Source organism: Aptenodytes forsteri, unplaced genomic scaffold (assembly GCF_000699145.1).
Source record: "Aptenodytes forsteri isolate BGI_AS27 unplaced genomic scaffold, ASM69914v1 Scaffold53, whole genome shotgun sequence".
NCBI lineage: Eukaryota > Metazoa > Chordata > Aves > Sphenisciformes > Spheniscidae > Aptenodytes > Aptenodytes forsteri.
The window spans coordinates 13,568,385-13,588,911 of NW_008795909.1; the positions used below are offsets into that span (position 1 = coordinate 13,568,385).

The following is a 20,527-nucleotide window of genomic DNA, read 5'->3' on the forward strand; positions in this document are numbered from 1 at the left end:
CCTGTCAAAAAGGAAGTTGACACAACTCATTTCCAACCTTTGATCTGCTAGAAAGCCAAAAATTGGCAAATGCAATGTGAAAAGCTGATGATGCTAGCAAAGAATCGAGTGGAGCTAATGCATTCAGAAGAGGCAGCTACTTAACCTCAATGGAGTGTGAAGGGTGGAATTTCAGAAGTAGACTGTAACACCAGAACACTGCTCTCCCCAAAGTCAATCATAAACCTCCCACTAACTTTATTAGGAGAGGAGCTAAGTCAACAAAGAGCTCTTCTGAGGATATGTATTTGCAGTCCTCATGCATGAAAGATTAATCTAAAGATAGTGCTTTAGAAACAATATTTCTCCACAGTATAGAAAATAAATGAAAGTAGTTATGCTGGACAAGAAAGAGTGTAGGCTTAATTTCATAGTTTATGGATTATACGCAGTTGGGAAAACACTGGCTCGATTCAGGAATTAGTGGCCATATCTCAAATTTCTAAGCCATAATCATTCACTAGCATTGTTCAGAATTTAAAAAGATACTAATGTTTTAGCATTGTTATTGGAAACAGGCATAACGCAATAAGTGGAATCTGTATCTTTTTGGAGGAATGTGAAGATAAGAGGGTTTCTATTTCAATCCGTTTTAGAAACATTAACAAGGGAAAAATACTCATTCAGGACCATTCACTCACCTGCTTGCCAGCAAGATAAATAATTTCCAATATTGAGCACTACATTAAAGAAACAGTTTGTAACTTAAATTTAGCACTGACAAAGGACAGTGGGGTGCATTTACTTGTCCAATACGTTAGCAAATCTCAAACAGAAGATTTCAGATACAAGATTATTGCATGGGATAATAGCATTTGCATAGACTAGAGCTGTATGAAAGAGGTTTAATTCACAGTGTTTCACAGGTATTGGAAGCGAACTGTGCACAGGTTTGCCCAAAGGTTCAAGTTCAGTGAACTTCAGATTTCAATGGGAACGTTCCATAGTTGGAGAGTCCCTGAGCTTGTAAAATAGAGTAGGTATGAAGTCCAGAATAAATACAGCAAGAATGTTGACTGAGGTCTGAGAACACATTTGAATTACAGTAACTTTGATCAAGTTCAAGTCCTCTATGTATTTTTCACAGCTCCAATATACAATAACAGTAATGGAATGTAATATGGGTTAAGAAACCAAAAACCAAAAAGAAAGAAAACAGAACATTAAAATAAAATGTGAGACATCAAGAAAACAAGAAGAAACGAGCCAATTCAAAGCTCTCAAAAAAAAAAAGGAAAAAAAAGGATTTTAATTGATTTGATGTCTGTATTTTAGAATCAAAAGTATCACACAAACTCATCAACTAATTCTCTGTATGACTATTGTGCCACTCTATTTGCATTAATGTCTTAATACTTTTAAATGCTTTCATTTATACCATAACAGCACATATTTTCTTGCCATTGAGAAAGGACAGCTGTGAAAGTTAACAGACTCAACAGAGGAGCTGTGATATTTGATTGAGTCCTATCAACAGTATGTTTTGTCATTAAAAAAAAGTTTGGAATCTCTAAATCACCAAGGTTCGCACTGTTACTAAATTTCTCCATACGCTTACATGGCTCCTGCTGGTGTCAAGTGAAAGTAGCTGAAAAGACTTTAAACTGCTTGTGTTTTCTTTGCATACGGATGCAATAGCAAAAGAAGTGCTGCATGAATATTTAGCAAAGTATATGACTATTCTTAGTAACTGCCAATGAGATAAAAAAGAAGAGAGTAGATTGTTTCTGGCTGTGCCCTCTTGGAATCTTTATCAGTGTGTGCTTGCTTCTTAGCAAGGACAGACCAAAAACATTTTTGCGGTAACGATAACATACTTGTTTTGATGCAGTAGTTGGACACTTTGCAGCAGGAGCATGTTTTACACAAGAAATTATGTAATATTACTATTCTGTCACAAAGTCTATCACAAATGAAGGAAGTAATCTCTGCCCAGTTTTTAATCCCAAAAGCATGGTGGTTTAGGCCAAACGAGGAGGAGATTTTATACAGCACTCTAACTTTACCCAAGCTACCTGCAGTTATACTGCTCAAGCTGGTTGGCTATGACTGGAAACCCGTTGATGAAAAGATGTAAAGCTGCTGGAAACAATTCAAGGTAAAGCTTGCACATTAAGTCTACGGCAAGCTACAGTAAAGGAAGGCCACAAAACTTAGGTAATTAACAGCTCCACAGACCACCTTTTTCAACAGAAGTCTGATCACTCTTAGGAGAATGGGGTAAGAAACATTATGAACTCAACTTAAAATTGGTTAATATGCAAATGACAGCCTGGAATTTGGGCTAAGTAAGCACTTTCACCCACACGTGGGTGGAATCTGCTTTGTTTTTCATTACTTCATATTTGGAAAATTTTACTTAATGATTAAAATAATACAAGCTTTAAATGGAAGAGTCTGTAAGTTGTTACAGCTAGAAATGCAAGAGATATGTTGACTTATATGGTCCATTTCATTGCCAAAGATGGCATGATCATCAGGCCTTCGTGGTTTGGCTTACTGCAAATTTTATTTTCTATTGTTTATTGCTATCGCTATCCTCCAACTGTGAGATCCCAGGGTCCTAGCAGATGAACTATAGTTCGTTGTAAGTTTTGCTGATTTGGTATGCTGAAGAAGTTAGTGTTCCACTCATAACTGCTGATGTTTTAAGTTCTGCCTTTCTCCCTGGAATGGTTATTATGATCTGAATCTCACATTAAGCAGACGTGTATTTAAAAAAAATTTATCACTGCACCTATGTCCTGGACTCACTTTTCGATAAAACAAATTTCAATGTCACAGTATATGAGGTTGTGAAGTAGCATCCTAGAAGTGAGATTGCTAGGATTGATGATGTACCTTTTAAACTTTTTATAAATTAATTTACACAAAAGTAATAAAAAAATTAAAATAACATTTTTTACCTTAAACAACTAAATATCCAATATAATAATGGCACATGTTAGAAAGCACTCCTCAAACATATTCATGAACTTTTTTTTACCATGGTTATTTAAAGTTCTGAATTACCTATCCTCAGGAAAGCCCAACTCTGCTAACTTTCACTACAGGAAACATCCCACAGTACTTTATGTAACCATCCTTGTTCATTTCTTTTATGTCCCGAACAGCCCTGTACAAACTTAGTGCTACACAACACAGAGCATGCTCCAAATGAATTAACTATTGTATAGGCAGGAATACAGTCAGGGCAGCGGTTCAGGTGGAGGAGATGTGGAGATTTCATTGGAAATACATTAACACAGGGCAAGCAGCACCTCCGTGATAAGAAGTGGGAGCCTATTTCAAATGCTGGGACAGTCAGAAAGAGACCTGTAAGGCGGGACCATAAGAAAGATAAGAAGAGACAGCAGAGAAAGAGAAAAGAAAGATTAAGGAATACTGCAAATAATCTACGTGGGTTCCTATTGTAAGAAGTAGTGACACAAACTTGTGAGATCTTGAAGATATTCAGAAGAAATGGCTTCAGAGAAAAGAGATGAGAAGGCATTGTTTAAACACCAGAGTTCGCAATGGTGGGGGACTGCTCAGTTTTTCATGGTTTGCTGTGAGTACTGTATGTTATGCTTTGTTGGAAAGGGTGTAAAAACTAATGCTGTGCTGACTGCTGACTCTTGGCCATACAGATAGCAGCTTTCCTGAAAACAACTAAGCATGTGTAAAAAACTGAATAAAACTGTTTATAACTGTATAAAAAATGTTATTGTACTTAAAAAAAAAATCGCAAAAACATTGCATTAGCATAAATTACAGAGCCAAACAGGCTTTTGCCTTTTATGTATATTTTACAACAGCTCTTTTGGCCACTGTATGAAAAGTATCATAAAAATACAGCCTGCAGTTTTTATTTCCAGATGTATGAATTTACATTTTATCATACTTAAATTCATATAGCTTGTTCAAGCACAGTTTATCAGGTGATCCAGATCTCCTCACACCATTCACTCAGTTTAGAGATAACACATGGATGTCATCAGTAATTATTTTGTTTTCTTCCAAATCACTAACTATACATGAGACAATATCTCAAACCCAACTCTGATTTTCTTGAATCTTGTATGTCTAATTCCTCCCCATGTATCAATACAGTCTGGAGTTTATTAACCACTTTTTAATTCATTTAACCTGTGATACATTGGTTGCTTAACCAAAACATCATATGGTATGATGTCAAATGCTTTACAAAAATCTATGCATAAGATATTAAAAATACTTTTTTTATCTAACAAATTAAACTACATAAAAAGCTACTTTGGTGAGTTCATTAAGCCAAACTGACTAAGGTTACTTCTTTTTTTATTTCTGAAGTGCTATTAATGTATTAGTTCTGCATAGATTCAACTCTGAATTCATGTCTAATGCTAGTGTGAACATCAGAGATTAGCTTCTAAGACGAACAATAAAGTAGTAAAAAAAAGCCTTAGAACAGCTTCAAATTATTTTCAACACTGGATTCACAAAGCACAAGTTGTTACAACGCATATTTGAGGTATCGGTGTCAACCTTGTAATTAAATGGATGTTTGTAAGCAGTCATAAAAGTGGTCTCACTATCTAAATAGTATAATATTGAAAAGGCAATTCCAAATTACACCAGGAGATTATAATATACAATGAGATGTTCAAATTAAATTCATCAACTTTATATTCTACTGCAGTAGAGGTATAAATGGGAAAAAAAAATCTGTTAAATACTTACTTCATCATCACAACTTATAGCACATCTGCCATCGAGAGATGCACACTAGAGATGATATCAAAAATCAATAAAATATTTCCATTTCTCATTTGATGATTACAATTCTCGTTTGATGATTACAAAATATGACATTTTAAAAATCCATATGAGCACAATTATAAAGAAGTTGATATTGATTACATTTTTATCTGACAGCAATTGTTCTAAAAATGACTAGGAAAGTTTTAAATCTGTTCACCAATCCTGTTCTGTTCCTGTCTGCAGAGAAAGGGTGCATTCACACTGTAACAATTTCAACTGTTTTAAACACCATAATCTCCTCCATGCTTTAGAAGCTTGGAGACCATTCGTAGACAAGAATACATGATTTTCCAGTAGGGGTGGGGTAGGACCTGCATTTTAGGGGTTATTTTCTGAAACAGTACAGTTACAATCTATTCTCAAAATAGGGGTGGCATCTCCTAATCTTTAGAAAGTACATGATTATCCTCTTCAATGAGTACAAATTCTATATCCTGAACATTTTAGGTATAGTTTATTAAAGACTATGAATGCCAACCATGATTCAGTAATCTAGTTAATCTATGTGATACTTCAGTTACTGAATGTTAGAAGATAAAATCATAGAATCATTAAGGTTGGAAAAGACCTCTAAGATCATCGAGTCCAACCGTCAACCCAACACCACCATGCCCACTAAACCATGTCCCTAAGTGCCTCATCTACTCGTCTTTTAAATACCTCCAGGGATGGGGACTCAACCACTTCCCTGGGCAGCCTGTTCCAATGTTTAACCACTCTTTCAGTAAAGAAATTTTTCCTCATGTCCAAAGATAGGTCCTAAGTAAGTGAGAAGGCATAATTCTGCTATCCCTGAAAACAAATAAATATCACAGTTTTGTTTACTGTTTCCACTTTTTCTGAGGGAGAAAATCAACGTGTGTCAGGCCAACAAAGTAACTCCTTACGTATAAGGGCCTAAAATTAATAATCTTTCTACTTGCTTCCATAAATATGGGATCAAGCAACTGTTTTTGACCACTGGATTCTCTTTTTTGTAATGATGAACTGGAATGTAAATCAGAAGAGCTAGCCACTATATATTCCAGGTACATTGTTTCTTTACAATAGTTTTGCTTGTGACAAAAAAATTGCAGATCATCATCTGCACAGTCAGAAAGCTGCTGTGGATTCAATGACAAAGAAAATGTCAATTTAAAATATACCTGTCTGCTTGCAGTCCAAAATTTCCGCTGGAAAAATTCAAGTTTCATCTGGATACCTACAGCTGGGAAAGACATAAATAAAGAAAATAAATAAAATAAAACCAGTGTGTTTAATTCCTTCAAAATGATTATTTAAAATTAGTCAGAAGGAAAAACAGTCTTAAAAAGGGAAAGTGAGCCCTAAAATAAAAAACCAACTAATTAAATTGAAGCAACCACACAGTCATATTTTAAACCATTTACAGTTTGTTTAAACATGAAGGCATTGTTAATATAACGTGAAGAATACACAAGCCAAACCATTCAAATTGCATATGTCCCCATAACATAAAAGAACCACAAGCTGAACATATTTATGTTCGCATCTCTCAAATTTACATTTTACTGATACCAATGTAACAGCTGTAGGAACACACACTATGTGTTTTGTGCTGAAACACATGAAGATGTACTGAAACAACATGAAAATGTTGGTTAACATTTCAAGTGATCAATTGGTTTTGGGTAATTTAATCCATGAATTATCACTGGAACACAAGAAGCCTATTTCAAACATTAAAAACTTCTTTAAAAAATTGAAATTAAGAGCGTTATGTGAAATTCTGTTAAGTGAAAGTATCTGACAAGCATTACGGGTTTTCAAATTTCAAAAAAAAAGGATACTAATGATAATAGCTTGTAATTTTTTTTAATAATGATTCAAGATACTACTGGTTTAAATTATATATTTCTCATAACCTCAGGTGGGATTATGTTTTTCCTTCTATCAGTGAACCTTTCAGCCTCATCTGATGTTCCTATCAGACCTAGAACTACATTCTTTCTATTGAACAACAACATAATGCATCGTGGTTTGCATAAGCTCCAAAGGCAGTTGATTCTTCTGGTTTCACCTGCCTAAACTAAGAGAATGGTAACGCATCCATCTACGCGTGCTGAAAATTTCTGAATTAGCTTCCTTTTATTTAAAAGAACTTGATATGATGAAGAATATGGCAGGAAGACAGGGACAGAGGGGCTAAAGACATCTGCTTTGATTGCTTTTACCAGCTATTGCTGCACCCCTGCACCGTCATCTTTTATGCTCTCACCCATTCACAGAGCACACCTTGTGCTAGGCTTTTCTGCAAAAGCATTTCAGTGCTGGCCCCGTACCAAGTGATATTCTAGTTGTTCAGTACAATTTATCAACAGGTTCTGGTTCAATGCCCTACAGCTCTTTCATGTCAGCTTAGAGGATACATAATTGCTGGGGTAAAAAGAATGAACTGGGCCCTAATGACTAATCTATAACCTTAGTATACTATTTTCTTCACAAAAGCTACAGTTCTGAAAGCCTTGAAAGTCTGAAGACCTAACTCCTAGCAAATTCATTGCTACAATGTTTTGTAAAACATTATAAAAACAAACAAACAAAACTTCAAAAAATTTTTGGAAAATTGAAGAAAACTTCATTTATTCATTCCTCCTCCACTTTCCACAGCAGGGATCATTTAAAAACATATTTACATTTAGATTATTGGTACTTGCTTTTGCAAAGGCACACATGCTGATGTCACACATATTTTATTTTGTGTTAGCAGGTAGGAAAAAGTATGTGAAATGAAATCTGTAATGAACTGATACAATGGGATGTGAAATTACATAAGGTGTTTTCTTATTATAGCAGGTTATGAATAGTTTTCTGCTATCTGTAACTCATGGACATTTTTGCTTAAGACAGTAAGTAGAGAAATCTAGTTCTCCATTTTGAATAAACTCCAGAGGAGACTCTCTCCAGCTACATTTTATTATCTAGTAATTTATTTTACAGTCAATGAGAAGATGCTATCTGTCAGCCATGCAGCACATGTTTTCTTCATCTGTTTTTTCCCTTTAGGTTCATTCCTAGCATGCAGGTGATCTGCATATCCTACCCGCTTTTTCTGAAATGGAGCTAGTTCTCCCTTTTGAATAAACTCCAGAGGAGACTCTCTCCAGCTACATTTTATTATCTAGTAATTTATTTTACAGTCAATGAGAAGATGCTATCTGTCAGCCATGCAGCACATGTTTTCTTCATCTGTTTTTTCCCTTTAGGTTCATTCCTAGCATGCAGGTGATCTGCATATCCTACCCGCTTTTTCTGAAATGGAGGCAAAACACACGCATTTTCAGGAACTTTCCACAAGGAAATCATATTGCTCCTGGATGCTATATCAGTATTTGAAATTTCAATCTCATACTACATTTCTACCAATCCAGAATTAATGTAAAACCATTTATATCAGTAAAAGTCATCTTGATTTCAGCAAGCAAAGTTTATGCCTTGTTTTCTGCATGTGAACATTCCTGTTGAATTCCCTGAATCAAGCCACACGATCAACATTAGATACACAGATAGGTACCTTACTGAATCAAGGCCTAGATTTGACTCTAACAGTCTAAGACTCCAACCTGCGAAGAATGTAATCTTTTGCAGACTTCAGGTGGAATCAATAGCTTTCTGATCATGGAGGACGAGAGTTCTTTTCCGAAAGACAGAGAAAGAACAAGCTTTCTGAGCAATAAAACATGATATCTAAGGGAAACTGAAGTGAGAAATGGTTGTCTTTACTCTGCATTAGAAAAATGTAAATTCTTAAATACGTGTTGCGAATCCTTAAACGTTTCTGAGCTCTCAGTTTAAAGGTAACCTGACAGGACCTAGTGGAGGCAACCTCACTTCTCAGCTGGGTCACAGCTGTAAGCCAGTAGGCATTTTTCTCTGGGGAACAAAAGAATTAAGATACATAGACCCATGGAGCTGCTACTTCTGGCTAATCTGTTTTGAATAGCTAAGTTCCTGAAAAAATGGATTTTCAAAAGTGTTTAGATTTTTAAAGATGCAGATTTTCAGAAGTGTTGACGCAGAGTTGCTATTAACTCCTACTGATTTCTATGGTTCCATAACCAAGCAGGTTCCTAATCTGTTTAACTATTTCTATAAACCCTCCAAATTCTTGTCTCCACCTCTGGACTCTCAGGTGCCATACAAATTCTGTTCCTCACTCATTCATAAATGCTAACAAATTCAACAACCTATATTTACTATAAAGTACCTCTCAACAAAGAATCTCAAAATACTAACTAAATGTAGTTAAGTCTTAATATTCTTATTTTACTGCTGGAAAAATGATGCATAAAGGACATTAATAGCAGAGTTCACACAACAATCTGATACAGACAGTCACAATAGCGGGGCTTAGAATAAAACACAGATCTGCGCTCTCCAAAGCCTTGTTCTATCAGTTAGAAATACTGCTGCTCTTAACAGGCACAGATGAGCGGACTGTGGTTAGATATTGTTTATTTAAGGTCCTGATAAGGTCGACCCTTCGGAGCTTGCACTCTTATTAGAGACACTACCACCCAGAGCACAGAAGCAGTTGCCAAAATTGAGAAAATGATCAAGTTCATTATCCTGATGATGGAAAAGAACAGAGTTGTTACCAAACATCAGTTTAAGGTTTAAACTTGTAAGAAACATTTATTAAGCTTTAAAGGATGAAGACAAAGATATATTCCACTACGTTTATGGAAGTTCATCCATTTGTGCTTATATATCCAACACATATAGCGTCTATCTAAGACCTATAGTATATCTAAACTGCAAAACACCAGTACAGATCGATAACGGTGATATTAGAATACAAAATATTCCATTACATGTCAGTGATAAGTCTCCATAATTTAGAGATTATTTGATCTGCCGTGGCTGACCTGTTTAAAATACCTGGCAAAGTAACTTTTGATTAAATGCCATTTTTGTTATTGTAAACTATTAATGAAAGTGTAATAAACATTAAGGAACAATTAAAACTATTGGTCTCCCACAATGAAGTTGTATGTATATACAAATTTGAGCAGGACGTTGGACTAGATGACCTCAGGAGATCTCTTCCAATCTAAATTATCTTATGATTCTAAGATTTAAGTGTAAATGTTTTGTAGAGAAGTGCTAAATATATAGCCTAGAATCTTCCTTAAATAAAAAGAAAGTGAGTATGTAGTGAAGGTTTTCTAGTGTCCGGTATAAATTACTTACCACATGAGAGAGAATCTGAAACAGTAACAAGATAATTATGACAAAGCTCATCTGTAAAAGATTCCATGTGCATGTTTTAATGAGTTGCACAATGGAATGCTCTAGTATAAAGACAATTGAAATACTGGGACTAATTTCTATGAAACGTAGAGCATCCCTCTTCATGAAGATGAGAGGAGGCAGGCAGCTGCTGTTTTGTTTCCATAGTATTAGCTCTATGAAATTTGATGCTTTCTTGGACAGACTGTGAGGGGAAATAAAAGAGAGTGAGAAATACTGGGCCTGCTCCCACTTGAGCAGATTCCCATGATTTCAGCAGTAGTGTAGCTTGTGTAGAAACTGAAGGCCCAGGCATTATCAATTTAGTTACTGTCTTCCTTACTTTTTCAAAAAAGATTCAGTTTATTTCTCTACTTAACTTTTAAAAGAGCCGTATCACTAATCTCTGAGGTACAATACCATTGAAGAAGGTAAAACAGAAATGCATCTTAAACTTAGTCTACTCTGGTCAAGGTAATACAATGTTATAATGGCAACATTTTAAGTATACACACAACAGATTACATATTTCCCTTGTGAAGTATTTCCTCAATTAGAGTTTTGTAATCCTTTTACTTGTTATTAAATAATGAAGTGCTACATGATGGTTGGACTCGATGATCTTAAGTGTCTTTTCCAGCCTAAATGATTCTATGATCTGTACCTATGTTGCAGGACAGAAGAAGAAAACACAGCTCCCATAAACATGGTATGGTGCAAGCAGCAATAGACATTTTCTTTGAAGAGATATATCTTAATGTGAGATTTTAATCTCACCATTTTAGTTTCTTTACATTTTGTTCCTTGCACAATTCCACATAGGAACTTCCCTGTCACTGAATAACTTCTAAATATTCTATATCCTATGTAATATATAATAAAGGACAATTATGAACGTTTCCTACAATTCAGCTAATTATTATTTGAATGCCTCTACATTCAAAAGAATTGACAGTGAGAGTGTATGTGAAAATAATTTTATTTTCAACCCCTGAGGTGATACTAAAGCATTTTTGCAGGCTTTTTTTCCCTGGAGCTTTTCATTTCCCTGAGCTTTTCAAGAACATTGTAACTAACACAGATATTTTTTGGTCAGGGCATTTAATGTCTTAAGAACTCTTCAAACATACTTCAAAAGGTTTTAGAGCCAATACATTCTTCTGAACAATCCCTAGTCCTTCAGCATTTCAGAACTTCAGAATGAAATATCTGTGCTCCAAGCTACTTTATCTTTAAATCTATGTTTTACAAACTGGCTACACGTGGGGAAAAAGGGAAACTTCAGAATTAAATACCTTTAATGCTGCCTATGGAAAACAGTTATTAACTCCCAGAGATTTCTTTCCTTTGTTTATGAAAGTGGCTGCTATTCTGTAGTGCATACCCTATGAAATAACAGATCATGAAGAATTACAAAGTTAAATTCTTGTCCCAGTGATAATTATTGTTAAATAAGTAATTTCCTTATGCATTGATTCCATGGCTGAGGGTAATATTTCACTCTTTTAGTGGGATGCTTTGACGATAGAAGTATTGGGAAGTGCTCAACTGCTGCAGAGCTCAGGGCTGCTTAGTATCAAGGCAAACATGAAGAAAAACAAGTAACTACTCAAAATAAATCAGGATTGCTTGTGTTCATTTCAAGATCTCCATGGTTAAGCAAATGGACAGAAAGATAAGGAAAGCCTTCCTCAACAAATTACTTCTGTGCATAGAATTACAAGAGCTCTTAGGCTCTAAGTAAAAAGAATAATCTCTCACTTAAAATAGGAGAGGAAAATAGATTAGACTGATTTAAGGCAAGACAGGAGCTGAATCTCCCTATAAACCTGGCAGAGGGATTCCAAACACATAATTAAAGAAAAAGTAGTAAAAGCTAAAAGGATGTTCATTCTGTGAAATATCTATAGAACTTTACACTATATAAAAGCACTAGATCAGCAAGCTTAGAAAAATATCTTAAGGTCTCCATTCCCTTTTGCCACAGAATACAGTATAGACTAAGATTCTTTCTCATACTTAAAAGACGCTCAACATTTTGAGGACATTTGGGCCTCCTATTTCTGATGGAATTATCTTAAATGAGGTTTAACTTGGCTTCAAAATAAGAAATCTTGGAGACAGATTTGGAGCAGGATTTTTTTTTTAATCTGTATTGCCTTTATGTATTAATCTTAGAGTCCTTAAGATTCCCTTCTCTCTGCCTATTCATATTACCTCTTAGTACTATCTTTTAAAATATCTAATAACTAAATGTGAAATATTCCAGAACACCTTTAACTACTTAAAAAAAGTTGATTGCACTTCTTTTGTTTATACTCTAAATCTGTTTCAGTTCAAAATCTGTCTTCAGTTTTTAGCTCAGCCAAAGAATGAGACGCTGAATATCACACCCCAATGCATAATATTGAGAAATAAACACCACAGCTGCCAAAAAGTACCTCTAGTACAGATTAATGGAAGACTCCCACCACCAAAGATGATGCCCTTAAAAATACTTATAAAACATGTGTTACGTACTGTAATTAAAAACAAAATGTACCGATATTTTTCCCCCTCAATTCCAAGAAGTCTTAGCTAATAAACTAGAGGTATTCCAACAGGCACTCTCTTACAGTAATATAGTTATGCTCCAGTATCATCCAACATAGCTATATTCCCAGTGATAGTCATTCTTTCATCACATGCAGGATATGTAAAAAATATGAATGAGCATTCATCAAATGTGCGCTTCCCAGACTGCTTCTAATCCCAGTTTCAGTTTACTTGCACAGTAAAATGCAGTTTCACCCTTCCAAACTTCACACTTCATTCAGTTTCCTTCTTGATTGCAGGGATCTTTTCCATTCTACCCATACCTTCCTCTTCTCACCCTAGCCCATTTTCTTCAGTTCCTCTCTTCAAACAGAAGATCCCCAGAATTTTCTTTTAACATGAAAAAATATTAGTTTTATTATCCAGAATGTCTGAACCTGATTCAGACACCCAGGACAAAAAATTTCAGCCTAACAGTTTAAGTCTGGCTATTTTTTACTATACTGAAAACATGATTTTATAATTGGAAGTGTTGGGCGTTTATAATTGGAAGTGTTGGGCAACCTCAATACTTGTGGTGGTGATTAGCCATCTTCATAATGAACTGTTATAGGTAGCCTGTGATAAAAGAGTAAAATTGACAAAAAGCTGGGCTAAAGTATCGAGCAGTTGTGCACTTTCTTCTGTTTTACTTATAATAAAGTATAGTTCCTACCCCAGCAAAAATAAAATATCAGTTATGGGTTTGGATAAGATACTATTATTCACAAACTGTCCCTGCAATGTGTTTTGTTGGTTGTTTTTTTTAATATTTTATTATTTAACTCAGTGAAGATTTCTGATGTTCTTTACAACTTTTCTTGTAGCTTCTCCGACGTGAAACCTTCTTGCCCAACCCCACAACGTGTCTATTGCATATTTAGGTATCCTTAAATTACTTTAGTATTTTACAATTCTTTTAATATTAAATCCATTTGAAATCCATGTAAATGTGCACCTACCTTTTCCACCTAAATTTGAGCTACTGTGCTTCATTAACATTTACAGATTGATTTTTCCAAAAACAAGTCTTTTACTAACCTAGATACAATGTAAATTACAAAAAATCTCAAAGTGCAAATTATCACATAGTTTTAGATTCTAAACAATATTCAGGAAAAAAATCCTGTATTATTACTGGTATCTTACCTTTATCTTTTTATCATCAAATAAGTAGAATGACATACATAAACATTTGTAAGTCCTATATAATTATTAGTTTGTTATGGGAGACAGTTTTCATGTCGTAATATGTCATAAGATTTTAGCAACACAAAGAATACTTCCTTCATCAGAGCTATTGGGATGCAACATGTAAACGAGTGAATTCTTCTTAAATGAACAATGGAAAGTTGAAGTTCTGCCTCTTTCCTCATGGACCTCAAACCTGCTCTTTTCTTCCAGAAGATTTTTAGAATTAGTGGTGGAAGAAGTTGCCTGGATGGAAACTCCCAAGATACAGGGAAGGCAGTGGCAGCTGGTATTTCCTGGAGGCCAAGCTCAAGCAGAAAGGGAGGAGATATTGGGAACTTGATGTGAGGCCAAGCTGAAAGGGGAGCAGGATGATGATTGCTGGGAGGCCGAAGTTCATCCAAACTCAAATCACCAGGGAAAGCTGAAGGGCTTGGTTTGCAGCCAACCCCTGACAAACTGAACTGCGGAGGGCAGTCTGTGAACATCATCATAAACCAGACTCCCTTTGACTCCCTGACACATATCTTCCTTCTGGAGGACTAATGAAGTAGCAGCAGGAGCAGGAGGAAACACAAAAAGGATATAAATTGAGTGAAAACATTAAAAAATATAGATGCTGTTGACTGAAAGTCCATTGCCTTTTCAGGAGGCTTCACAGAGGAGCTTGGAGGGAAACAGGTTATCTGTAAATTATCATTCGGACAGTTACGCTGTATTTCAAACTTTACAAGATAGTAGCTGATGTGCTGCCAACACTCTAACAAAGGGCTCCCACAGAAATCTACTCATTTACCCTGCGATAAACTTTGTGTACCAGAAGCACAGCTCAAGGGAGCTACTTGGGAATCCATTTGTAATTTAAAAAAAACCACACAAAAAAGCAAGAAAAAAACCCCCTCCCATAAGCCTGGAGGGAGGTAACCACTTGGCATGCAAAATTACACTAAGTGCACTTTGCTGGAAAGATATATACCTTGTTCCTGAGAAATACAAGGAGTACATTGATAGTATAAAATAGTGGTTTAGACTGCACAATTTGAAGAGGGTGAGGCAGGGCACAGTTAAGCCCTGTCTGGTGTCTGGAGTATCCTCCCTGTGACTTTTAGAAAATACCTGACACCTAGTGACACCTGGTTCATTCCATTATGAAAGACAGACAGAAGCAAGCACAGAAAGACAGGAGGACAGAAAACAGTGGGTTGGGCAGTATTATTAGAGTCTCAGGAATATTTCAGTAGCATGCAGAGAGAAGGCAAGCGCCACCATAAAAAAACCTGTGCTGGTGGCAGAATTTTTATAAGGAGTTCCTATGAGCCTTCAGCTTTCTTCCAACATCCCCCTGCATGGCCACTAGTCTGACAAATATTTCTGAATTCTGATGGTACAGGAAGCATGTGAAGACTGAAATCTGACCACAGTAACACTAAAATAAGGAAGCGGTGATGGTATTTTAATAACTCCCTAACCATTTTTTAGTTTAATAGGGTTTTCTTGCTCATTTTTTGGCAATATTCAAGTACATCCCATGACTGAAACGAAAAATAAGAACAGTATATATTTCTAAGCACATTTATAAATCTTAAGGGAGGATCCATGATTTGTCAAGTTCTCAAAAAAAGCTTTACTTCTTACAGCTGAGGTCCTAGTTTAGAGTAGCTTAGCCAGTATACCCCTCATATCCCGGCCAAAAGGCTGTGGTTTCAAGTTTGCAACTAATGAACCCTAAGAGGCTCAAAGTTCAGACAAACATGCAGAAATTAGGATACTTATCTGAACTCTTGGAGACAGTGACCAGATTCTCTTAGGAGATGTCAGGCTTTCCGCTTCCACTTATAACTAAAATACAACACGTCCAAACCTTGATAGTATTTTCTTTTTTTCAGACTTGATCCTGGCTACTATCTAATCGTGTTGACAAAAAAAGTCATATCTACATATCTCAGCATTGTGAGAAGGGCCGATTTCAGAAATGGGCAAAGCTTCTATTGCTCTTATTTCCAAGGAAATTTATCCCTCCCAAACTGAAATCCTATCATAGCAGAATGGCTACAAGTTGTCCTACTGCCAGGCACAGAATACTTTGGATGAGACAATAAAGATAAATGTTATGAACTCATGAGGTCTCTGTCCAGTTTTTCCCATGTCAGTTCAATGCCTTCTATCCTACCATTGACCTAGAAGCCAAGACATGGAGATCCTACTGCTACCAGTCTTAGCACTGAGGGGAGAGACTTACAGAATTCAACTCTTCCCGCCTCCAGAACACACTGACTACCAACTGCATGCTCTATCCAGTTATCATCGTGGGTATTTGCATGCATACAAGGTCTGTGAATATATGAAATCTCATTAGTCAAACCAGACTTCGGACACCGAGTGAGAAAACACCAACACTTTATCAAACCATTTATCATCTGGAAATAAGTCTTGGATCTCTTATTGACTGAGGTATAATAATAGTGACATTGTCTACAAACTGTTTGTGCTATACTGTGATTAGCAAATTACTGTGAATTACTGAAAATATGAGTAACGTTATTTGAAGTCAAATAATACATCAGAAATACCTCATTACGAATACAACTCTCCAGCCTTTCAACGCCATACCTATTGGATGTTTTATAAGTGTTGTGGTTTAACAATATTTACTGTAATGTTCCACAGTAGTTTTCATGTTCTTATTTTTCTAAGATCACTACTTTATTTAACCATGTTTTTGCTGTTTAACCACATGGTGGTAATCTACAGTTTTAGAAAGGTACAAAAAACTGTATGTGCCCAAAAGACTCAGGGCACACTTTATGTGTTTGAAATAGATTTGAGTAGTTTCATAGTACTTGCAAATACAAAGAAAATAGTGCTGGTGGATTTGCAACCCTCCTGATTTATGTTTGTATCTTTTACTGAACAATTTTAAAAGACAGTAATAGCAAAAGATAGACGTTATACTTTTCCACGAACAGTATTAGCTGCAAAAGCAGCTTTGTTTGCCTGTTTTTCAATTTTTGGATCAAAAATGCATTTTTATTGAATCTCTGAGTAGAAAAGAACACAGCTGCCTATTTGCTCAACAAAAATAAGAGCTAGTACTTGAGCTATAAACTAGCATTCTTGGAATATCCTGAACTAGAGATTTAAACCATGTCAGGAACGGAAAGTAATCTTAGATTAATAACACTGAAAGATTTTCCAGTATACTGAAATATAACTTTTCTTCTTTTTCATATTCTCCTATTTTGTATGTGTAAAAGAAAAGAAATGCCATCTTTCAAGATGTATTCAGTATATTACATATAAACATCTCACCTGAAAGTTTATTCAGTTTCTAAAGCCATGGATTAACATTGGCCATAATCCAAACATTTTCATATTTACTTAACTTTATTTCATGAGAACATTTTATTGCCACCATTTTGAAACCCTGTCAAGAAATGTTAATTATACCTCTTAGGAATAAACTATATTGGGGAAAATAATTTATCTTTTGCTTTATCTAACCTGAAGAACTTCAAGTGTGTGAACTGGAAAACAGCTAATGTGCATCCAACAGGTCAGGCATTGAGGGACAGAATGACAGCTTTCTATTTTACTTGTCTACTTACCACATTTCAGGAAAAGTAACAAATTAACTTCTTCCGAATTGCTACATAAGTCTACAAACTCTTCAGCAGAAATGTTTGCTTAGATCTGATCTTGTGAACATTCATGAATTGAGAGGTCTTCATATTGCTGAAAATTATCCAACAGCTTATTTGCTTCATTAGACAAAAGTTGAAATGACCTCCCTAAATACGGCCACAAAATACAAAGAACAATTTATTGACTAATTTATGGCCAAATACATAATTAATAAATGTTTTCAATGGATCCTCCAAGAAAGCAACAAAGAAAGAAGGCTTTTTAAAAATGCTGAGACTGATAAAATTAAAAGGCACTGACAGATTTTTAAAATTTCTTAATAAAATGTCATCATTGCCTGAGATCTGTGTGCCAAGTTATGATCGTAAGTGAACTTCTCTGGGTGAGTTATTAACTTCTGGAAACAGTGTAAGTGCTGACATGACTTCCACAATAGAAGTACAAATGTACTATACTTACATCACATAAACCTTTATCCAGATGCTTCAACAACTAGTATATTACAATTTATATCCTAATGATTAGTAGGATTTAGCTGTCCATATAGCAGTAAAGCATATTTTAGACATATAAATGAATATTTTTTGAGGGAAATCAATATCATGGATACCAGCTGTAATCCTTTTTAATGGAATAGCTTTGAAATAAATCAGGAAGGTTTGCTGAAAGGTAGCTGTCTTTGATATTCCATTAAATTAAGGATTTATCATACTAAATAGCTTCTATTTCTACTAAGTTGCAAGATAGGTGCAAATTCAGCTGCGGCTTCTGCCTGAAAGGTGTTGAGCACTGCTAGTGCTCATTGAAGTCTGCAAGAGTTAAGCGATGCCCAGCATATGATAAGAATATTTAGCAACTTCCAGAATGGAGCTCTGGAGAATGCAAAAAGTCCTCAAATCTCCACTCAAAAAAAGGACTTTTGGCAAGAATTTTCAGAACTTATGTTGTCATATAAAGGCAAACCTATCACTGACTTACAAAGAAAGTTAGCCTTCCAAAGGCCAGATTTTTATAGCTGTTAAGGCATATACCAAAGGTAGACTGATACTGATGGGATTTCCAGAAGCACTTATTTCACACTGCAATTGGTAAACATTAGGTTGTTATTCTGAAGTCTCTAGTGTATTCCTAGGCATCAAAATAACTTTGAAATACTTTCCAAAATGTAGACATTTCTAAATTACAGATGTTCTCTTGGAAATGTTGCTATAACATTTTATAAAACATATTTAATTTTCTAATAGGGTCAATTCAATCAACTCTGCATTTTACTGCTATTTTACAAGCAAGGGTGCCAGAATCTTTTTCAGAATTAATAAATCTTCTCAGCATGTCTATAAGGGAAGCAAAGATTATCTTCTCCAGTCTTTCAGAGTACAGAGCTGATATGCCCTACCCTAAGGGAAAAGCCCTTCTCCCTTTCATTAAAAAAAGGAAATCAAACACACACATTAGAGATGCAGTAAGCTATAACCAACTTCAATAAAGTATATTTAAACAGACTTATTTTAAATTCTGATCTTGATTTTTGTATTAAAAATGGTACAACTGATCATAGAGGGAAAAAAAGAAGGGTCCCACACAAATTTCCCTGCTTTATTCCCTGCTTTTACATACAGTTAGAAAGCATCTATAAGGATAGAAGACTATGACTTCTGCATGTGTAAAGATACTTTTATACTGTGCTGACTTCATACCTAAGACTCTTTTTCATTTAATTCAATCAGGTTAGATTGTGGTTCTGATTATGATCATATCCACAAATCAGCATTTTAACCGAGTTTCCATGGAAACACTATATGCCCCTGTTTTCTTTTTAGACAAGGCTATGCCTGTTTAACAAGTTTGCCGAGGACAACATGTTTTGTTTAAGTTACATTAACTGGAGCCAATACTTCCTAATTACATTACCAGAAGAAACATTTACAGCAGTACTTTTACCATGGGAAACCCTCCATTGTTCGGCCCATCTTAATCTCTGAAAAACAGGAAACATCAGCATTGTCATTGCTTAAAATGTGTCAACTTGTCTTATATCTATAAAATAATCTCTTTTATTAAATGACAACATTGGTCTTGTTTTACAATCTTCATATATAAGGACATTATCCCATGGCATCTGGATTTCTGTGAAACTTCCATCAGAGAACATCTGCCTATGAAGACAGGGAGGTCCAGTGGCTAAAGCACTGAACTGGAGTTGGAAGGCTTAGGGTCTGTTCCTTGCTCTGCTGTTTACCTGTTGTGCAACCGTGACCAAACCACCTTACTTTTCTGTGCTCCACTTCCCCATTTGTGAAACAGGAGGAAGGATACTTCACATTCTGTGAAAAGTGATTTGAATTTTATGAATGAAAGCAATAATAGTTAAGTATTCTTACAATCATATGTTATAGATTAGGGTGCAATCCGGAAACAAGCATGCCGACTTGCATGAAGCAATCTTGGGTGAGAAAAATATGGCAGGATTCGATCTTTAAAACTGTAAGACAGAATGGGAAACCTTTTATCCAGAAGCAAAGGCCACTCTTCCAAAAATACTGGACCTACTGCTTTATAAAAAGTTAGAAAATAACTTTACAAAGCATATCCTCATCAATTTTTAGTCTACAACTACAAATAGCAGAAATAGCCTGGAGCTTTTTTTTTATCTCCCAAATAGTGTACTTTCTAAAATCACATGGTGGGTGTATACTAACTCTAATAGAAGGTGATCACAAACAAAAGAGGGTGGTTTCTTATTTGTGGTTCAGAGAAAAGCTTGAAAGTCTGAATCCTAAAAGTCTGAAAAAAAGAGACAACAAAACAATTACTTTTTTCCCAGAACTTTATGACTTTAAGTTCCAATTTACAGATTTTACACCTTTTCTCACAACACTGGTAGAAATGTACTAGAATTAGGTACTCAATGACTTTTTTGCCTCGGTGTGCACAAGTGGGACCCGATGAGATCCCTCCGCGGGTCCTGAAGGAACTGGCGGATGAAGGAAGCCCCTACAGGCCAGTCAGTCTCACCTCTGTGCCCTGTGCCATCATGGAGCAGATCCTC

At 35.5% G+C, this 20,527-nt stretch overlaps 1 protein-coding gene across 1 annotated transcript in view; it reads right to left on the reverse strand.

The window, feature by feature from the left end:
* CACNA2D3 (calcium voltage-gated channel auxiliary subunit alpha2delta 3) overlaps nt 1-20,527 on the reverse strand; it is a 487,274-nt gene that overhangs the window by 43,262 nt on the left and 423,485 nt on the right. Inside the window, exons 28-29 of the mRNA XM_009284485.2 lie at nt 5,967-6,028; nt 4,741-4,785 (exon numbers count right to left, since the gene is read on the reverse strand). Coding sequence (XP_009282760.1) covers nt 4,741-4,785; nt 5,967-6,028 — 107 coding nt within the window. The remainder of the gene's footprint in view (nt 1-4,740; nt 4,786-5,966; nt 6,029-20,527) is intronic.